The sequence below is a fragment of the Enhydra lutris genome, unplaced genomic scaffold (genome assembly GCF_002288905.1).
Source record: "Enhydra lutris kenyoni isolate GAN:26980312 unplaced genomic scaffold, ASM228890v2 scaffoldscaffold2, whole genome shotgun sequence".
Lineage (NCBI taxonomy): Eukaryota > Metazoa > Chordata > Mammalia > Carnivora > Mustelidae > Enhydra > Enhydra lutris.
In genome coordinates this window covers 87,526,158-87,549,036 of record NW_019154086.1, presented here as the reverse complement: position 1 = coordinate 87,549,036, position 22,879 = coordinate 87,526,158, and the positions used below count along the sequence as shown (strand labels likewise).

At 32.3% G+C, this 22,879-nt stretch overlaps 1 protein-coding gene across 2 annotated transcripts in view; it reads right to left on the bottom strand.

The window, feature by feature from the left end:
- Positions 1-5,545: 5,545 nt before the first annotated feature.
- The window catches only part of LOC111148491 (ubiquitin specific peptidase 25), a 134,071-nt gene continuing 116,737 nt past the window's right edge, over positions 5,546-22,879 (bottom strand). For both annotated transcript variants that reach the window (XM_022505076.1, XM_022505086.1), the window contains 6 exons: positions 17,901-18,079; positions 15,698-15,776; positions 12,405-12,484; positions 8,129-8,252; positions 6,480-6,675; positions 5,546-6,159 (listed from right to left, as the gene is read on the bottom strand). In XM_022505076.1, coding sequence (XP_022360784.1) covers positions 5,987-6,159; positions 6,480-6,675; positions 8,129-8,252; positions 12,405-12,484; positions 15,698-15,776; positions 17,901-18,079 — 831 coding nt within the window. In that variant the 3' untranslated portion in view covers positions 5,546-5,986. The remainder of the gene's footprint in view (positions 6,160-6,479; positions 6,676-8,128; positions 8,253-12,404; positions 12,485-15,697; positions 15,777-17,900; positions 18,080-22,879) is intronic.

Here is a 22,879-nt window from a genome sequence, read left to right as displayed (position 1 = left end):
CCAAATTTTAATTCTATGTGTTGTATGGAAGTGTGAGCATATCATGATTTCTGTAATTATAAGGGGCAGGGGCTGTTATAATTAGTATTTTATTTCAAGATTCATCTTACGATTTAAGCACACCAGCCTCCAAAAGGAGGATGAGGCAAAAACCTAGCTATTTTTCACTTAAAATGTATTTTTTAAAATTATGTTTAAAATCAAATAACATATGGTATTAGTTTCAGAGGTAGAGTTTAGTGATTCGTCAGTTGCATGTAATACCCAGGGCTCATTACATCACATGCCCTCCTTAATGCCCATCACCCAATTACCCAATACCCCCACCCACCTCCCCTCCAACAACCCTCAGTTTGTTTCTTACAGTTAAGAGTCTCTTATGGTTTATCTCCCTGATTTCATCTTATTTTTTTCATTCCCTTCTCCTCTGTTCACCTGTTTTGTTTCTTAAATTCCACATGAGAGAAATAATATAATTGTCTTTCCCTGAATTATTTCACTTAGCATAATACCCTCTACTTCCATCCATGTCGTTGCAGTTAAGATTTCATTTTTTTTTTTTATGGCTGAGTAATATTTTATGTATATATACATACACACCACATCTTCTTTATTCATTCATCTGTTGATGGGACATGTGGGCTTTTCTGGATTTTGCTATTGTGGACATTGCTGCTATGAACATTAGGGTGCAGGTACCCCTTCAAATCACTATGTTTGTATCCTTTGGATAAATACCCAGCAGTGCAATTGCTGGTTCTTAGGGTAGTTCTAGAAAATAAATTATTTTTGTTAACTCTAATTTTAAGTTATCATTTTATTATTGTAAAATTGATATTATCAATTTTTACCATTTAAATTTCTAATATGGTAAATATCAATAGATATAACTTGCCCAAACAACAGCTCTTTTAGGTCTTCACTTTCAAGTGTGAAGGGGTCCTGATACCAAAAAGATTGAGAGCTGCAATTCTATTCCAATAGTATTTAATTAGAAAACTTTTTTTTAAGTTAGAAAAAGCAGCTCATTCATAGGCACCATAAAAACATTAAAACACTTTTAGATACCTAGAATTAAAGCCAAATGAAATTTAATTTTAGAACTCCAATTCAAGAACCTATGAACCTAATAAAAGGACAGATGATATTTTTTTTGGATAGTGAGATTCAATATTGTGAAGGAACTATATTTTCTCTATGTGCCAATCTAGGTAGGCCAAAGTAATTATAATCAAAATGCCAATAAGATTTCTATTTGAAGAAAGATTAAGTAATTCTAAAGTTTATCTGTAAGAGTATAGAAAACTCTGGAAAAAACTTAGTATTGAGTATATATGCCGGGCAGTAACAATTGATCTATTAGATAGGAAAATGCTTACTAGTTATAAAACAAATGTTTTAAATCAATGTTAAAACAGTGATTACATTAGTGATTACAGCTGAATAGACAAAACATAAATGGAACTGAGTAGAGTGTTTGTAAATATCAATATAAAAATTTATTATCTAGTGGAGATTACATTTTAGATCAGTAAGATAAAAGAGGAATTATTTTATAAATGGTATCAGACAACTAGGTAATCTTGGCAGAAATTTATGAATCTTTACCTCACTCCTTAAATTAATGTGATTTCCAACTGCATTAGGAACTGACATAAAAAATGAAATCATAAAAGTATCAGAAGAAAACATGGATGAGTATTTCTCGGACAGGGAGAATTCTTTGCAGACAGAATACCAAAGGCAGAAACTGTAAAGCCGGTCAACAGACTTGGTTACACAAAAATAAAAAGTCATAAAACAATGATATGATAAACTTAAAATAAATGCCAGAAGGAAAATTTCTGCAATGCGCATAATAAAGATTCCTAAGATAAGCAACTGTGAATTAAGACAGGAACGACCCCCATAAAAGTGCGAAGTATAAGCAGTTAACTACACACAATAAATACAAACATCTATTAACATATTATGTTCACTCCCACTAAAATGAAAAAAAAAATAGTACAATAAACTTTTGTTTGTTATTGAAAACTATTAAAAACTGGTAACATACTATGTCGAACAGGTGGAAACAGATTCTTGTGCTCTAGTGGGGGCAGTATAATCAGATAGGTCCGTTTGACAATTTGCTCTAAATTTTAAGCAGGGATAACTCAGAAATTATACCAAAAATTTATGGAAAGACCAGAGGCGTGAAAACAATATTAGCCTACACACAGACAAAAGTAGCAGCCTACATTGCATGTCACTGGATAAGTTGGAGTTCATTTCCCTTATAATCAAATTCTGTAGAGCAGTACTTTCCAGCACTTCCTTGAAAATATGTCCATATTTATTGTATTTTTCAAGTTTTTAAATGAAAACCATCGAATTATAGTGTGTGTATGTGTGTACATGTGCACATACATAGATGTACAGAAGGGTTAACATAAAAATGTGAACAGCATGTAATTTCAGGTAGGTGGATTATTTCTTTTGTCTTACTAAGTTTGTCTTATGTACACCTGGTAGATTGTTTGGTATGTGGCACACATGCAAAAAAAAGCAGCAGCAGAAGTAGAAGTAGAAGAAGGAGGAGGAGGAGGAGGAGGAGGAGGAGAAGTGTATCCAACTGTGTATAGAGTCCCTTCAAGTCATAACTCATTTACTTTTATTACTAGTGTCATTGTTTTTATTATTTGATTACTGTCCCTTCTATCAAAGCTCATTAGAAAAAGAAGGAACTGAAGGCCAGAAAATATAGAAGAAAGGATGCATAAAATGGATGACCCCTTCCTTTTCTGCCCCCCCCAAAACCCAACACTTTTGTGTATACACTGCATAACGTTATACAAACATGGAAAAATATGTGGCCACAATGGTTAACAACAGTTACCTCTGGGCTCAGGGTAAAAGGGAGATGGAAAGGAGAAGTGGAGTAGGCAAAAATAAAAACACTAGCAAAATAGAAACAGATCCATGGTACAAAGTGGAACCGATGGAAGGAAAAAAAGAGAGAACCCACATAAACAAGGGCAGATCAACACAGACTATTTCATTTACTTAGTGAAGAACCGTTCAGTGAAAACACACTGCACTGATACTGGTGAGATGAATGCATTGTAAGCAATTCCTATTTTGGTTTTCTGTAACTTTAAAATAGTTTTTAGGATACAGTAAAAGTAAAAGAAGACAACAGAGCAGACCCAAGAGCAGAACTATAGATACTTGCATTGTAATCATGAGTCTGAAGGGAAGAAGCTACCACACTGTTCTGTCTGGAAAGGAGGTACATAAACTAGGCTGTCACACACTATGGACTGAACTGTGTCACCCACCCCTAAAATCTTATGTTGAAGCCGCTCCCCGCAATGTAACCGTATTTGGAGAAAGGACTTTTTAAAAAGACTGAATGAATAAATAAAATCTTAAAAAAAAAAAAAAAAAGAAAAAAGAAAGGGGCGCCTGGGTGGCTCAGTGGGTTAAAAAGACTGATTGAGGTTTTAAGTGTTGGGGTCCTCACCCAGTATGACTGGGTTCATGTGAGGCCACAGCAGAAGGCTACTATAAGCCAAGGGAGAGAGGCCTTGGAAGAAACAACACTTGCCCACACATTACACTTCTAGCCTCCAGAACTGTGAGAAAATAAATTTGTCCTATAAGCCACCCACCTGGTTTGTAGTACTGTTATGGAAGCTCTAGAGTAATATACGTACTTTGGATGAAGTTATCATGGATATAAGTGATATTTAATCAGCTTAATGATGTACGATAAATTAAAAAAAAATGATTACACAAGGCTAACCCTACTCACTACTGGCAAGCATCTGAGTGACTGTACCTTTTGGGGATGGGAGTAGGATGCAGAGGTACAAGTCAACAACTCTGAATCATAAACAAAGACACTGAACTCTGGAGAATTAGGTATAGGAGGGGAAAATCCACCTTAGACTCGATAAATATAAAACTAAGAAAACAAATTTTTAGTTACTTCCTTCAAATTGCAACTGAGAGAAATACTGAGAAGCTTCCAACAAACAAGGGATCAAAAGTAAATGGAAGTTAAACAGCATCAATTTAAGGTGCATATAATGCTACTGACCGTTTTATTTAGTGTCATGGTTCTAATTTAGAACACATTGAAAATTACTGATATAAAAACAATTTGTTTCCCCAGGTCTTCAAAAAAGGTCATTTTTTTTTAAATAAGTACTTCAGGTTCATTAGTAGGAATGAATAAACTGGCTTTTAAGTAGAAAGTCAATACAATAATAATACTTACCTTCAGCATGGGCCACATACGATTTCCTGGATGTGCCTTGTGAAGGGAGTAATTTCCATATGGTGCCTGAGCACTTTGTGTCTCAGTGGTCAATTATACACAGAACCACAACCAACCTTACTATTCTCAGAGATCGTAAAATACTGACGATACTTTACAAATGCTTTGATGATACATTTGGAGTTTTAAAAACTTTGGACAGGACCTGAAAACCAATGTAGAATACTACTACTGCTCAGGAGAAAATTTAAAATCTAAACCAAAACACATTTTGATAGCAACAATGTGCAAAATCTAACCTTACAACACAAACAGTACTAATTCCTTGTCATTAATACCTCAGTAGTACATTGGTACCTTGATAAGGAATATTATATAATGGCTTAATATTTTCTTCTTCCTCCTCTGTCTAGGATCTCTATGAGAGGCATTTACAGAGAGTTCTAGTTTTGACGACGCTATAACAAACATACACATAGTATAATGATATATTTTACTATGCTAACAAAGTATCATTTATAAAGAAATTTTTATAAATTCAAAAATAGGTTATTGGTAACATGATTACCTTTAAAGCATTGATTTTCATTCACAATATGACTTCATTAATCTTAAACAGTTCCATCTACAAAATGTTCTACAGCTTTTTCTTTTTGAAAAGGAGGAAAATAAAAGCAGATAAAGATATTCATAATTTCTAGTTCAACAATATCAACTTCATTTCACAGCATTGATTAGTAGAGAACATTTTCAATTAAAGTGGTATATAATTTACAAAAATAGAATGATTATATAATGCAAAACATTATCCTCCATTATGAAGAATGTGTGTGTGTGTGTGTTTGTGTGTATACACATAAACAGATTTTTTATAAGTTTCACTATTAAATAGCCCTTATTCAAGTACTTTTTTCTGGTATCTCTTGAAATCATCACCTTGCTATATTATTTGTAAATACATAAAAAAATAAAAGGTTAATCTAAGAAAAAGTTAAAAGTTTCAGTGTGGTTGACTTAAATATCAGCCATTCACTTCAGTGAAAACCTGATTTGAATTCAAAACAGGTTTAGGTGCCATACTAAGTTTAACAACTTAGTCAAAAATATAGATATATTTGTGTCAAATACTTAGTAAATTTCCAACGTGTTAACAGAGAAAAATTAAAAGTTCGTATTAACCTATTCATCTATTCATCCAATCTTACACAATCCCCAGACAAAATTCACTTATATATAACTAAAATGATCCACTAATATACAATATACCTGCTTACAAACACATAGGTAGCCATAAATAAAACTTTATTCTTTAATTTCATTTACAAGCTACCAAGTATTATGTATTGTACACAGTGCTGAACACTTAAATGGCTGTAGTCGTGGAAGGATCCAGACTGAATGGAAAGCTGTAAATAAAGAAAAGATAAAAGCAAAGTAATACTGTAACAGAAAGGTGGCAAAAGCATGGTTTTGCCATAATGAAATCAATCAGATTTGTAATTATACATCAGTTCTGGTTTAAAACAAAGTCTGAGCGCCATGCGATTCTCAGCTTTATTGTTTGCAGTCTGGCTAAAGACTGTATAGTCATTTTGTCTTTTGCAGTTATTAAAATAAAAAAGTTAAAAACTATAGCAGCAACAAGCAAACCCTGTGACAGGAAGGCAAGGGTTAAGAACTAAAAAAAGTTTATACAGTGTGTTTAGGGAAAGTGTGTGCAGTTTATCTTCCATCAGCAGGAGTTCGACTGAGGGACAACATGATTCGGGCAAACCGTTCACAGAGTTCATGTGTGGAATATGAAGGTAACTTCGGTGGCTCATGGAAACCTTTAATCTCAGTAGAACAATCAAGCAGTTTTGGTAGAAAATCTGTCAGCTTCTCTTGGAGGTTTGCTGTAAATACAAACAATTAGATGTAGATAAAGATAGAGAGGGAAAGAAGTTATCATCTTTAACGTGATTTATTAATTTAGAGTGGTCAACTGATGTTTCATTTCAAAATATGCAAAATAATTACCATTTGGTGGAGAGAGGTAAAATATAAATGGCAAGGCAATGTATACAACTTGGTTTGTAAATAAGAAAAAAAAAGTAACGATGTCAATGTAAAAATATTACAGAATATAAAAAGTGATAAAAATAAATAACATCTAATTCTAACTGTGCTTAATCCAACAACTGAAGTGTCCACCAATAGTGGTGGTTAAACTTACACTCCATTTCTTGTCCAAGATAGGAACACCAACGATTTCTCATGTCTTCCACAGCAAGTATATCTTTCTCTTCCATTTCATCCACCAATAACAAGGGCAAAAATGGGACAATAAACTCATTCATGATAATCAGACCATTGTTTACTTCTCGATCCTCTCCAGATTCAAATAGTTCTGCTGCTTGCTCATTTAATTTCTTAATGCAGTAAGGAAAAGAAAAAGAGTTTTGTTTCTTTTCTTTAATTAAATAAAAATACTTGTGTTAACACCAAAAATAACATAGTAAGTATGTTTACAAACAGTATTAGAACAAACAGCAATAGGGAAAAACAATCTCAATCTACTCTAGAAAGAAGTCTCCTAGAAAAAGCTGTGCACACAATAATAACAAAAACAAAAACCTTTTGAAACTGGCCAATTAAAGAACTATCCTCCACAGATACAAACCACTAACATTTCAAGTTTTAAAAAACTCAAATGCAGTAAAAGCAGCTGAGAGAAAAATAGTTAAGATCACAACCTCCTAATATTCTCATTCAAAAATTTTAAAGACATACTGCAGACTACAATTAGTAGTTTACAATAAATAAAACAATTCAGCACACCTACTTAAAGATGTTTAAAGTACACTTAAAATATGTAACTTATAGGGGCGCCTGGGTGGCTCAGTGGGTTAAAGCCTCTGCCTTCGGCTCAGGTCATGATCCCAAGTTCCTGGGATCGAGCCCCGAGTCGGGCTCTCTGCTCTGCGGGGAGCCTGCTTCCCCCTCTCTCTCTGCCTGCCTCTCTGCCTACTTGTGATCTGTCAAATAAATAAAATCTAAAAAAAAAAAAAATATGTAACTTATATAGGTTCAAAAATCATACATTCTTGAATACTTTTGTGCATGTCTGTGTATTCTGTATAGGAAAAAATCATAACTTAGGTGCTCAAAATATATAACAGAGTGACATTAATAGTTAAGAATGAAATTCAATCAGAAAAAATGTATAAAGATGGAATTTTTGATTTTATACATATTAGCTAATTAGAGAAATAATAACAAAGTACTCCAGACATCTAGAAAGTAATCTAGTAAAAAAAACAACGAAACAAAACAAAAAACACACCCGTTAAAAACTTTTTTTTAAAGTTTATAAAACAATAGCAGTATTTCTACATATGGATAATAAAAATATTTGAGAAAAAAAAACTACCAATGACTAGGTGAAAAAAAAGGATACTGTATTACAATGATCTTTTGACATACATACCAAACATACGATTTAGAAAAACTCAAAAAAATCTATTATTTTTCTGGAATAATAATGATTCCTCATGCTCTGTGAAGCACCTCTTCTCTCCCCAAAAAAAGGAATGAAGAAATTTAAATATAAAAATGCAATTATTTTGATCCCATTTTAAGAACATTTCTGGTTGATCACCTGCAATATTTAGGATCAAGAAAGTAGAAGGGACAATAAGGAATTGGGTGCATTCTCATAATCTCATAATCTTAAAGGATTATACCCAGATTATAGGTATGATGCTCATCATGATGCTTTCCCCATCAGAATTTATAGTCAATCACTTAGACATGAGTCCGGAAAATGTGTTCAATGTAAGATAAAATGAGCAAGCAAACACGACCTACATATATTCAACTTACTAGTAAACATTCTCTTCTATAATGTGATATCAATTCTTCATCATGTCCTCTGTTTGGGCCTTTGGACAAGAGTTCCTTGTTATTCTGATAAGCACAGATAAGGAACAGCAGGGAATCTATATAACTTAAAAATTAAAAGAAACACATAGCATTAATATTTCATCTTTATTAAAAAAAGTCAGCTACAGTTGTAAAATATTTTAAGTATACATTTGTTTTGATTATACAGAACATTAAAATAAAAATATCATCTGATGTCCTGTAAGCCTGAGAGCACCCTTTTAGCAACAGCCACATATGAAACCAGTTATACAGTTATGTCATAAACTAAAAAAAAAAAAACAAAAACAAAAACAAAAAATGGAACTAGGAATTAAGAAAAGACTGGGAAGGGAAAGCCCATAATTGTTGAATTTAGACAGTTCCAGTCTTCTATGGAAACTGTTTACCTCAAATCTTCCATTTACAGTCAAAATTAAGACCGAATGAAAGCCTAGAATCTAATTTTTTAACAACATAATGTCATTTTTGTTTGAAGGACGGATCAGGTTACTTGAGGTTTTTTGTTGTTCTGTTGTTTTTTTGTTTCTTATCACAAACATCATATATTTCATTCAGTGACCAGTCAGGTTTTTTCTATGTCTGGGCACAGTTCTCATCATAAAAAAATGTAATTGGTAGAGGGGAGAATATCCAAAAGAGACCTGGTGGAAGTAGAAAGGGGAAAGAATACTTCTAAATCTGAAAACTCTAGTGGAACACAAACAATAAAAAAGCTACTAACATAAAAGCTGACAGGTCTTTTACATTCAATATAAGTAATATTAGTATGTTACATTAATGTAAGCCTAGAAGTTATGAAGTTCAAACTAAGTTTTAAAAAAGAGGAGGGTAAAAATGTTTGAGTATTGTATTTGCCTCTAAAATAATTATCCTCTCTTAATATGCTGTAAAAAATAAATACAGCTATATATTTGTATAACTGAATATGAACAACATAAGCTATCTCCTTTGTGTGAGTTTTTCTAATCATAACATACCTTCTTATGGATTAATTCAGAAAAATATAACATTCTAAAAGGTGAAATAGTATAAAGAAATACTTTTAAAACTCTAGGTTACAGGGGCGCTTGGGTGGCTCAGTGGGTTAAGCCTCTGCCTTCAGCTCAGGTCATGATCTCAGTGTCCTGGGATCGAGCCCCACATCGGGCTCTCTGCACAGCAGGGAGCCTGCTTCCCCCTCTCTCTCTGCCTGCTTCTCTGCCTACTTGTGATCTCTCTCTCTCTCTCTGTTGAATAAATCAATAAAATCTTAAAAAAAAAACAACAAAAAAACTCTAGGTTACACTAAGTTTTACTCATGTGCTCAAATATAAATCAATTCTATACTTCAAATGTTAAATGCAGAAATGAAATTAATGACAACTCAAGTTACATACCTGAAACTATTTCATAAAAAATAAGTTATTTCACATAGTTTTTTGAAAAGGCTTCTCTCAGGAATTCGTTTTTGAGAAAACTTACAAATATGGCATTTTATTTTGAAATACTATAAACATAACCTCAGCGAAAGACTTTTTGTTTTACTTATGAAAGGAAAAAAAAGAAGGGAGTGATATAATATTGGATGTTTTGCACCACTAAATTAAGGTGGTCTGCAGGCACATCTACCTTTCTTTTATAGCCATTAAGTTCCTATTCCAAATGTCATGAATGTCATTCAGGGAGACATTTGTATTTGGCCTTCAAGACCGGAGTCACCTAAGAACAGCTCTAAAACAATGACCTTGTTCCAATTTTTCACTGAGATACACAATTCCCATATTTTATCAACAACCTCTAAAGTGCCTACAAATATATTTTCAAACAAGTCAGAGTAAGACTCAGCAGTCCAGGTACAACATCCTCATTTTTTAAAGGAAAAACAAGACCATGTAGCCCATAGATTCTCTTTATCCTCATTTATACTATTATAAAATAATGGTTCCTAAAAACATGATTTCATTTCACTACTCTCAGACTTGACAATGGACTGTCAATCAGTATTCCATTCAAGGCTTTCAAGTGCTATGTTTTTGTATTTAAAACAAAGACAGAAACTTTCTAACCTGCTAGCAGTGTATTTAAAATGTAAAATTAACATTTCTTTTTATGATATTCCATAAATACTATTTGTCACCATTACTAATTTTCTAGTTGAACTTTCCAATTCAGTAACATTTGCCATCCCAGAATATTTACTTTCTGAATAAGTATATATTTGAGAATAAGCAAATTATGAAATTAAAACACACTTTCAAGTTATATCTCAAAATCCTTTAACAAATGTTAACTAAGAAAAGCTAATACAGAAGTTAATGCAGAGAGCAAGAAAGTGACAGTTTCACCTTTTTAATTCTTATTGAGTGAGAAAAATAAATACTTCTTGTACTTACCTGACTTCATTAAATTTTACAAGAATAGAGATCTCTATTTCAATTTTTCTCTCCCTAGTTAATTGTGTGACCTTGAAAAAGTTATTGCATCTCTATGGAGACATATGTAAATAAACACAGTTTCTTTATCTATAAAATGGAAATGCCTTATTGATCTTAGATACTCTGTTCAATTATAAGATCACACTACTATTTTTCTCAGAAATATTAATCTTAGATATTCTAAAGTAAATCTGAATACTTCTTTTAAAGAAATAAAACTCTGACCAAAATAAAATAACTCATAAAATGGAGCTACTGATTAATCAAAATACTTTTCTATTTCAGTAACCAAAGTGAATTATCTTATAAATTACACAGTATTTGTGATGAGCACTGGGTGTCGTATATAAGCGATGAATCGCTGAATTCTATTCCAGAAGCCAATATTGCACTGTGTGTTAATGCAATTTAAATTAAAATAAATAAATTACACAAGGACTAGGACTTTAATAATTTGTGTTCAAGTATTAACACTATTTTTAAATTCTGGGTAACTTCTAAAATTTGGTAGGTGTACAAGGGATGGCACTGTGCACTGTCCCACAAACACAGCAGCACGGTCTGACAGAATTTTCTACAGAAGTGTCCACACTGGCCAATACCGGAGCCAAACATTCAAAATGTGGATGCTGTGACTGAGAAACTGAACTTTTAGTTTTAAAGTTCTTCATTAAATTTAACTGTCACATGTGGCTGGTGGCGATGAGGATGGCCAGCACAGCTCTAGAATAGCCTGCGCTGTTATTTAAAAGCAAAATTGCATTAACCTCTCAGCGGAGGTTTCCTATACTTCCTACAAAACAAGAAAAGGAATTCAACAACCCTTTTACTTGAATGCACTATTAGAGAATATTTAAAATATAGCACTTCTAAAAAATAAATCACTAGTCAAGTACATTCATATTAAAGAATGAATTAAGAAATATGTGAACAACATGTAAACGCAAACTAGTGAATAATGTGTAGGTAAATAAGTCAATATGCATCTTTTCTTAATAACATTTAAAAGTAAATAATAATATAGTTTAATAGGTAGAAATTCTTTTTTTTTTTTTAAGATTTTTTATTTGTTTATTTGACAGAGATAGATCACAAGTAGGCAGAGAGGCAGGCAGAGAGAGAGAGAGAGGGAAGCAGGCTCCCTGCTGAGCTGAGAGCCTGATGCGGGACTCCATCCCAGGACCCTGAGAGCATGACCTGAGCCGAAGGCAGAGGCTTAACCCACTGAGCCACCCAGGCACCCGGTAGAAATTCTTTTAAAACCATTTGTAATTTAAATGAAAAATTATCTAAAATGTGTTTACAGTCACAATACTCAGAAGACCAGTGATCAATTCTCTACAGCGATATTTTTACAGTAACTACAAGTTTGGACAAAGAGATTAGAAACACTATTTCTGCTCTGAAGTCAAGATTAGACTCAGAAAGAATATGAAAAAGCTGGAGACTGAAGGTAAATGTCAGGGAATACAAAGAATTCCTAGTGTTGGGCTACAAGCTTCTTTGGTCCCCAGAAAAGTTCTAGGCTTCAATCTAATCCTATTGCATCCTAAATTTCAACTATAGTATTTAAGGGCTGATAGAAAGACTAATGCCAACCTTATAGATTTAATTGAAAATGGAAAATATATAGGGTATAGAGGAACTCTCTGTACTAACTACACAACTTCTCTGTAAATTTAAAACATAATATTAAAAGTTTATCAAAAATATGTATTGTAAATAAAATATTATCTATAGATGAGGTTATATCCAAATAGAATTAAGTACAAAAATAGTATCTGACCACTATGCCTTACCTTTCTTTTTGAAAATTCTCTAGCCCAGTTATGAGATACATGGTTGTTTCCCTGAATTTCCTATAATCTTGATGCCACTCCTGTAGGTGAAAAAAAATTTTTAAAGAATGCAGACTAGGATATTAAAACCACAATGAAAACTGTTCTTAAAGTAATGCATTGTTCCCACAACTATACAAATTAACAGTATCAAAGAATTCAAAATTAAGGTAAACTAGACCTAAATCAAGACTTTCTTTTTTTCTTTTTTTTTTAAAGATTTTATTTATTTATTTGACAGACAGAGATCACAAGTAGGTAGAGAGGTAGGCAGAGAGAGAGGAGGAAGCAGGCTCCCTGCCAAGCAGAGAGCCCGATGTGGGGCTCAATCCCAGGACCCTGAGATCATGACCTGAGCTGAAGGCAGAGGCTTAACCCACTGAGCCACTCAGGCGCCCCTAAATCAAGACTTTCAATTTTGATAAGTAAGATTATTTCATTAGTATAACAATAAATATAAAAATTATTAGAAATTAATGAGGAATTAAATAATGATTCACTACAGCAGAAATACAAACACAAGATAATCTATCATGTTTTCTATCTCTCAAAAATTCTTTTGTATAATGGTATATTATTATTATTATAGATGTACATCACACTAGATGTGGGAGGTAAATGAAGTTACTAGTCTAACAGAATGAATACTGAAGACTATTATATGATGAAAAATGTTAGGGAACTAAAAGAAAAATGTTATAATAAATTTATTTAACCTTTTTAATTTTAACAAGTTTATGTTAAATTTTATTTTAAATATGGTAGCTGAATAGTTTATTCATCTGAGATATGGCGAAAAGAATAGAAGCATGTCACATTTCAACTGCCCTCCCTCCAAAAACCCAATCATCACGCATGTAATAAGACTCAACAATTCAGAACTGACCAAAATCAGGACTTCTCTTTAACTTACTAAGAGAAAAACAAACACTATTTCAAGGAAAACCATAACTAAATTCAATACAGGATTTAAATGAATAATTAAAGTTAGCTTTTCTGGAAAAGTTTCAAACTGCCACTCTATTGTCATTAGACTTGCCTGAGAAGTTGGAGTAAGCTTTTTCTGTGAAGACGTAGCCAAGAAGTGTTTTAGGCTTTGCAGGCCATGCAGTCTCTGTTGTCACTATTCAACTCTGAGATGTAGTGACAAAACACTCATACCCAGTATGTAAACAAATAGCTGTGTTCCAATAAAACTGTTTTATAAAAACTGGTGGTGGGCTAAATTTGGTCTATGGGCCAAGGTTTGGTGAGTCATGACTCAGCGCAAGACAAAGATATGTAGGACACACAGAATTCAAAAACGTGTCATGTAAATACGTGTAAGATTTAATGGTTCTACAGTTAGAATATGAGGAGTGCTCAGAACAAAAATACGTTGAATCCAATTGGATGAAGCGACCCTGGGGAGAGACTGCAGAGTCAAATCGTAATTAAAAATCAAGACCATATTTGATTTGAATCTTGGGGACAAACAGAGTGAGGAACCCACTTGCTTGTCATCTCTGGCATATATCATGTGTACATTTATTTGTGCATATATATTCTCAGATTTTTCATTCTGCTATATTGTTCTAAATTACCTACCCTTAAAGCATAATGGTAAAGAATGGTACCTCCTCCTGATTTCTAAAATAAGCTTTCCTACCTTGTTCTTCAAGAATGTCTGAGTTAGACTCAGATGTTTACATTTCATAATTTTTTTTAAGTTTTACTTAAGTAATTTTTATACCCAGTGTGGGGTTCAAACTCATGACCCCGAGATTAAGAGCTGCACATCCACTGACTGAGCCAACCAGGAACCCCCCCATAAAGTTTTTAAAATCAGCTTATCAACCTCCATCAGACAACTTGCTAGAAGTTTGATAGCAACTACACAGAACCAATAAACTACTCTGGGGTAAAATGGCATCCTTACAATACCAACTTATCCAAACATAGTATGTATATCCATTTATTCAGGTCTTCTGTTAACAGCTCCTAAAGTCATGCCATCTTTTGCTAGATTTATTTCTAGTTACTGCATACTTCTTGATGCTATTATAAATGATGTCATTTTTTAAAATTTCACTTTCTGATTATCTGCTGCTGGGTTAATGGAACAAAACTGGTGTTTGGCAGGTTTTACATGTTGCAAAACTCTCTTATTAATTCCAATTAATTTATCTGTAGATTTTGTTTGTATTTTCCAGGTGTAAAATCTCCAAACAATAACTTTATTTCTTTTTCTCCAATGTTTACTTTTTGCTTATTTTTGTTGACTTGCTGCCCGCTTGGAATTTCCAGGACAATTCTGAATAAAGTGGTTGCAGACATCCCCATCTTTCCTGATTACAATGCTCACAATTCTATATATTTGCTAGTTTTGCTGTTTTTTGAGACACTCTTTAGGATATTAAAGTTGTTGCACCTTGTATTCCAGGTTAGCTAAGGATTTTCATCAAAAATGAGTATTTTTTGTATATGTTAATGTGGTGAATTCAATAACTGTTTAAGGGAATCTAGAATAATTAAGTTTGTAAATAGGACCAAACATTAATCAAAAACACTATGAAATAAACTTAAAATTTACTAGATTTATAAATTTAAAAAGACAATGTGTTGGGACACCTGTGCTTAGATGGCTAAGCGTCTGCCTTCAGCTTGGGTCATGATCCCAGGGTGTTGGGATCCAGTCCCTTACTTCTCCCCCTACTTGAGCTCTTGCTTGCTCTAACAAATAAACAAATAAAAAAGTTTTTTAAAAAGCAAAAAAAAGACAATGTATAAAGTTAAATTTAAAAGTCTGAAAGAAACCTAGGTATTTGAATTGATAAATTAAAAAAAAATACTAATTTTAAAGCCAAAGTTCACAAAAAGAATTTTGTGTACAAAATTACCATAAGCATGATATGAGCATTCATGCGTGCTCTCTCTCTCACATGTACAACAGTGTCCAATAATGACAGATGTATTGGCATATAACGATTAAGGCAAGTTTGCAACCTCCTCCCCAAAATATCTGATGAGGCCAAGAAAGGAAAAAGTACAGTACAGCTTCATTTGAGAATGCAGGTTCTGTTAAATTTTTTTTAAAAAGGATGCAGGCTGTGTTAACCATGCTATAATTTGCTAGCTGTGAAAATTCTGGGCCGGTTACTTTACCCTCTCTATACCTTATTGTCTCCTATGCTCAGCTGTGCTGAAATGAAAGGGAGATCAGTGAACTACAGAATTCCTCAATCTACAGTTAAATCTCTCAAAGAGCACATTACCTCATATTCTTCCAAATTTACTTCTTCAGGTTTTATCATTTCAAGTTTGGCTTGAGCAACTTTCATTATGTTGTGACACCTTCAAATAAAAGAAATGCATTCCTAAATCAAAAGCAAAATTCATAAAAACTGAAAAATATGTGACATAAAACAGCTACCCAACACATATGAAAATAAAATCCATTGTCACTAAGCAACACTTTTTTGAGGAAGCAACTCCCAAATAACCTTAATTGAAAATAGTTTTTAGATCAATGTTGGATAGTTACAAAGCACATAAAGAAGACAGCATCAATAATTCTAACTCAAATTTACGATGTTATATTTACATATGGCGTTTAAATTACATTCTATCAATATATATTGCATAAGTTAAAAATGAAATGTATTTTTTATGATGTATATCTAAGCAAGCCTAAGAAACATTAAATCTCATTTTCCCCTTTCAAATGGCATTATTCATAAATAGCAAAAAAAGAATCCAAAATGTGGCTATCATTTCAGGTAACAGAGACATTCTTATGCATAGAATCATTGTTAAAGAAATCTCTGCAGAATATATTTAGTTATCACATGGATCTCACTTTGTCTTTCAAGTATAAGAGAAATTAAACTATCAAACAATTTGACCAATTTCCAGTCCCCAGGACAAAAACTGCAAAAGAGTGAAAAGTCAGTGTGATTACCCCACCAATATTTTCTCCATATTCATTGGAACATGGTGTACTAACAACCCAAATAGTAAAAATCATAATCAGTCATATTTCTGAGCAATTTGTGGTGGGGTTATATGTAAAATAAGTGATGCTCCCACTACTACTAGTAAAATAGTAATAGCTAACAGTCACTGAGCACTGTGTTGTCTATCAAATACTGTTGAAGCCATTTACTTGTATTATTTCACTTAATCTGAAATTTCACAGCGGACACATGGTAAAGCAGGAATTTAATCCTGAATGCTTTGTTTTCCATATATTCTCCTCTGCTATACATATTTTTAATTTTGAGATATTCATGAAGAGATAATCATTTATTTCAGGATTAAAATGGACTACAATGAACTCCAAGATAACATAAATGCTTCTGTATTCTAAAAATAACATCTAATACTTGGATCTTTACCCAAGGCCTAAATTGCTTTAATGGAATTCATTCTAACTAGATTATATTTTAATTTTCTAATATTACTAAAAAAAAAATTCTAGGGATTTTATACAAATTTCTATGGGAAAACATTTTTGGGTAAACCAAAATACAGTAGATCCTTTAACAACATGGGTTTTGAGGGTACACTTACACACAGATTACAAATAACCTATATGATTTTTACAGTATTATGTTTTTCCTTATGATTTTAGTAACATTTTCCTTTCTTCAGTTTACTTTATTGTAAGAATACAGTATATAATATATATAACATACAAAATATGTATTTATTGACTTTACGTTATCAGAGGCTTCCAGTCAACAGGAGTTTATTAGCGGTTAGGTTCTGGGGGAGTCAAAAATTATACACTTTATGTGCAGATTTTTGATTGCACGGAGAGTCAATGCCCCTAATCTCCACACTGTTCAAGGATGAACTGTAATTCAATGATTTTAAGACTTCTCTTGATATCAGAGGGTATTAAACTATTTTATTTGTGTCTACAATTAAATACTTTTCTCTAGAGATTTCCAAACAAGGTAATTTTGCTCCTCAAGGGATTATTTGGCAATACCTGGAGACACTTTCGGTTGTCACCGCTTGTGGGAGGTGCTACCATCATTTAGAAGGTAGAGGTCAGGAACACTGCCAAATACCCTATACGTTATAGGATACCCCCACAATAAAGAACTATCTGACTCAAATATACAGTAGTGCAGAGATTGAGAAATTTTTTATTTCTCTAAAATACTGAGTTCCCAAAGGGCAGTGATTATATTATATTCTCCTGTGCATCTTTATATGGCTTAGCTCAGTACCTTGGTCAATAATTACACACACTAAAGCAATAAATAATTGCTCAAACTTTTAAAGGTCATGACTATAAACTCCAAGAAAATCACAGAGCAACTGTACAAATTAAGTGAAGTCAAGTTTTGTGCTCTATTTACTGTCTTCGTCTAGGTTAAAATAAACATTAAAAAAAACTGCAAAGAAAGATATTTTAAAAAAGACAATTTGAGCATATGAGTTCATTATCTCACATTTTTAAATTACCTTTCATCAAAACTCAAATTCCTATCTCCAAATTGTTCTAGCAATGTTTTCTCAATGATTTTCTTTGGTGCTTGGTTCTGGATAAAATAGACCACTACATGATGTAAACGATAATCTGTTTCTGGTGGGCTATCTTCTTGGGCCAACTTAACCAATCTTGAATACTCCAACTTAATTGCCTAGAAAATGTAACAAAATGTCAATTTTGATTAATTATAATAATTAAAATCCTTCGATATTACAGCTTTAATTATTCTTGTGTTCATATACATTTTTTTTCTTTTAAAGTATTACAAACAAGGTAGTACATCTAAAAATACTGCCCCATATTCCACAGTTTAAAAGGATTTTCTAAAACTGACCATATGTGTACTTCCTCATCCCTTTACTGTAGTGTTGTTTTCATGTAGAGAAGTAGTAAACTAAACAACAGACCTAAGCGTACTATGTGAATAATTTTGTAAAACTTATCAGTCTGGTCAGTCTACTCAGAAGTATTCTAAGACTGAGAAACCTCTTATCCTATGCTTTCCAGTATCAGTTTCATGTATATTTTGAATATTCCAAATTTTAGAGTTGAAATTCAGCTTCCTAAAATACCCATATCTGAAAGAAAAGCTGGCTCTTATATGCATAATAATACCACTGTAATTACCTTTTAAAAGAGTCTAAATAAGTCCTGAGACTGTAGGGATCACAGAATGAATCCCTTGTTGCTTTAAAAATATTTGAATTTTGTATGTGTAAGAATTAATTAATATTATCATTATTATCACCTTATGCTTGAACTTCCTTTTTCTTTATGAACAGGACACCTCAGAATTTATAACTAATTATAACAGGAAACAATACTGATACATGTTTCTATATATGAGCAAACCATTTGGAAAATATTGGCTCATAAAGAGATAAATGTAGGGTTATCTATCAAATACTGCTGTATACAAATAACCTATATGATTAAAAATACTTTTCATAATAATCATTTATACTGGACTTATATCTAAATCCTAGCTCTATTAACCATAAAAATTTTGGGGCCACAAGCAAAATAAGTTACAAAAAATCAATTCTATTAGAAAGTTTGTTTTTGTTTTTATTTTTTTAAGAAGTATCCCTTTCTTTCTTAAGCAATTCCTGGCCAAACAGATACTATGATATATTTTATAGAAGGGAGAAAATGTAACTGACAAACACTAAATGAAACATTCCAGTTATATATTCTTAAATTTCATTAAAGGGAAGACTAATAAGTCCTTTCTATATAACTTAGCACTATAAACAGAATTATTACCTTATAGCTAAAATAAATTGAGTTCTCCTTTTTTGGTCATACATGCTGAGGTTAAAAATAGCCATGAAAACTATATTTTGACATGTAGGATCATATTAAGGCTCACTTCAATGTATACCTAATTAGCATACATAAGCTTTGCTTAGAACTCTAAAATCCTCCCATTTTCCCAATTTGAAAAAAAAAAAAGGCGCACATATTCATTTAATAACTAAATTGTACTAAATTTGAGAATATAAAACAAAAAAAATCAGTAACTGTTCTCCCTTATTATGGTCTTCAGGCAATGACTGTCATAAACTCTTCCAAGTTCTTTTGAATATTTAAATATTTCAAGGTATCATGCCCTTGGCCAAAATTAGTATGACCAAAATAAAATAAATTCGTATTGAGCCTCTTAAAAGTAATACTGTAGGTTTAGAGATAAGAAATTATAACACTAAATGGTTACATATTTTTTTTGCCTACATTCAAAAGAGAGATTGTATATTTTTCTTAAAGAGCAAAGAGGTTTCTATTAGCAAGCTGGAATACATATCCCTCTTTTATTCTAAAATTATGTTTATCCCTTAATTTTGTTCTATTTAAGATTCTCCCAATTTGCACAAGTAAATGCCAAAGTTAAAATCTATATTTAAACAAGTAGAGGTAAAAATGCACATTTAAATTTCTACAAGCGATTTTTCAAACACATAAAAAGTACGTTTTCACCAGCACAAATTGTTTTTTTATAATTGATTATTTTTATTTATGAACGTCCTTCTAAAAAAGTTCTCTGATGTTTAAAATATACTGCAATCATATCTATTCCTTCAAAATTTCAACAGATGTTCCATGCCACTATATCTAGCCGAGTTCTTCACTATCATTACAAGCAAAGTTAACACTGCTGATCTGTCAGTTAATTCATACAACTTCCTCAGAATCTTGCCCCAGAATTGTGTTTGTCCTTTCCATACTCTGGCTGCCTATGAAGGTAATTATTTAAGTTAACTACCACAGATAGTGCAACAAAACCACCAAACATTTACAGAATGAAATATAATACTAGCCATCAGGTAGGTGATGGAACTGCTTTGCAATTCATTTTTAAAAGTCTCTTTCACCAGACCTTTAACATGGTCCTACTATTCAGGTCCAAAATTACCTATTCTGTCTTCCTTCCTATGACTCTTCAACAAAGACTTCCTTCCACTTAGGTCAGGCTTGTCTCCCCACAGATGCACTCGTGCCCTTGCTCCTTAAGTTCACCTAATACATGATGTCCTTTCTTGTCTGTTCCCCATCTATCTGTAATGACCCATTCAATAAGACTAGTTTCTTTCTCTTTTGAAATCTTCAGTTGCAAAGATCCAAATGATTGTACCTAGACTTTACCTTTCCAAATCATAATACAAAATCATATTCTAAATGTATAATTTTAAGACTTTATTTTGCTATAACTATATACATACGACAGAAGATACCAAATATATAAACATACAATATATTCTGGAGACAGAAAGGTCTAAGGGAAAATCAGACTAAGAATCAGAGAGCGAGGTATACTATTTGTTAATTGTGATATAAATTAAGTCGCAAACTTCTCCAAGTCTTAATGCTTTTATTTCTGAAATAAGATTTGTTGACTTCACAGAGAGTGTGTATGTATGTGTGAGTGTGCATATAAATTAAATGTTTATAAGCTATTAAAAAAAAAAAAATCTGGCAGTGTACCAAGACAGAAGAAAACCTACTTCAAATCCCAGGGGATTGTCATCATATAAGCAATATGATTTGAAAACAGTGCAATACATACAGGAATTAAAAATAAAGACAACTCCCAAACTAAACTCTTAGGAATTAAAATAATACTGTCTTAAATTATTCTTGGGCCAAAAGAATCAAAATCATATTAAAATTGGGATCATAGGCTATCAAAACCTAAAGACATAGGAAACTTCCAATTTAACCAGTAGAGAAAAAGTGCATTTCAAGAAGCTAGGGGGAAGAAGAGGAGAGGAAAGAAAATAAACTGAAGGTAGAAAAATAAAATAATGTGGCAATTAGATAAAAAAGGCCCAAAGTTTTTCTTTCCAAAAAAGCTGATGGAAAACCAACATATGGGAGAAAACTCACCACCACATATCAGAAAGGTGACAAAAATTTAAAAAAAAAACAAAAAACAAAACTTTATAATTTGTTTAAAAAATAATACATATAACTTTATGCCAATAAACTACAAGTTTTTAATTAAACAGATGATCATCAAGGAAAATACAAATTACCAGAATTGCTTTAAAAGGTACAAAAATTACCAAGTCTTTGAAGAGATCCAGTAAAGTTACAGAAGAACTGAAAAGGTTGCTCAAGATCTGTACCCAATAATGGAATCAGGCCCACTTTGTTTTAGAGCTGTATGGTTATGTTAAGTCTTCAAGGACCAAATAATTTCTCTACCTACACTACTCCGAAGTCTGAGAAAAGGGAAAAGCCTCCTTAATGATTATACATGGCCAGCATAATCTGAATATAAAATATTGACAAATATAAAAAAGGAAATTGGAAATCAAATTATCTATGAACACAGATGCCAACACTCATCCATTTTTGATAAACTACATTGTGTACAAAAAGAATACATAGAAACAGACAGTGTTTACAATGTTTAGAAAAGGGGGGGTCAATGTTAAACTCTTTACATTCTAAGGGTTAAAGACTACAATCTTTCAGAAGAAACTCTTTTTAAACTATGAATTTGAGAAAGCGTTTTTAAAATTGTAAAGGGAAATCTATAAAAAAATACTATACATCATACTTGAAAATAGAACACTAGAGACACAGCCATTAAAATTATTTTCATATTTAACTATATTCTGAAGTCTGGTTAACATAATGAAAGCAGAAATGAAATAACAAGTATGATGGAAATTATTCCAATTATGAGATAATTATTCAGAGCCAGTGTACTGAAATAATGACATGAATCAACTAAAAAAATAGGAGCCCAATAAGGTAACTGGATTCAATATAAATAAATAAAAATTTAAAAAATAAAAAAATAAAAAATAAATTAATTAGCTCTCCCACTATCTACCCTACCTGTAACTTGGTAGAATAAGTAGGAGTAAGTGCCTCAATTCATAAAGACAAACTTTTTTTTATACGTATAGGAATAAATTAAACAAGAAAGGTATAAGACCATTAATAAAGTAAAATTGTAAAACATACATTCGATTGAGGATAGTGCCCAGATATCAGCAGTAATAAACATGTCTTGATATGCCCATCAAGGGAATGGGAAGAAAATTACAGGATCGTCACAATGGAATACCTTGAGAATGAACTACGACTATATCCAATAACACAGCTAAAGCTCCAAACATGTTGAGTAAAAGCAGCCAGACAAAACAAGGACCTGCAGTGAAAGATTCCAAGTGTATAAAATATAAGAACACTTCCTCATGTTGTTAGAGGTCCAGTGAACGTCTTCTTTTGGGTGGTGGAAGAGTGAAGTAAGTGACAGGAAGGAGAAACAAGCTTAGCTTCTGAAGTACCGTATGTTCCAGGCCCAACTGGGAGTTACATGGACATGTTCACTGGTCATTGATGGAGCTGCTCACTCATGGGCTGTACTGTTTGGCATGTTTTATGCTGTCATAAATATGCTTTTACAACTTTTGAATAAACAAAAGCATAATAAAAA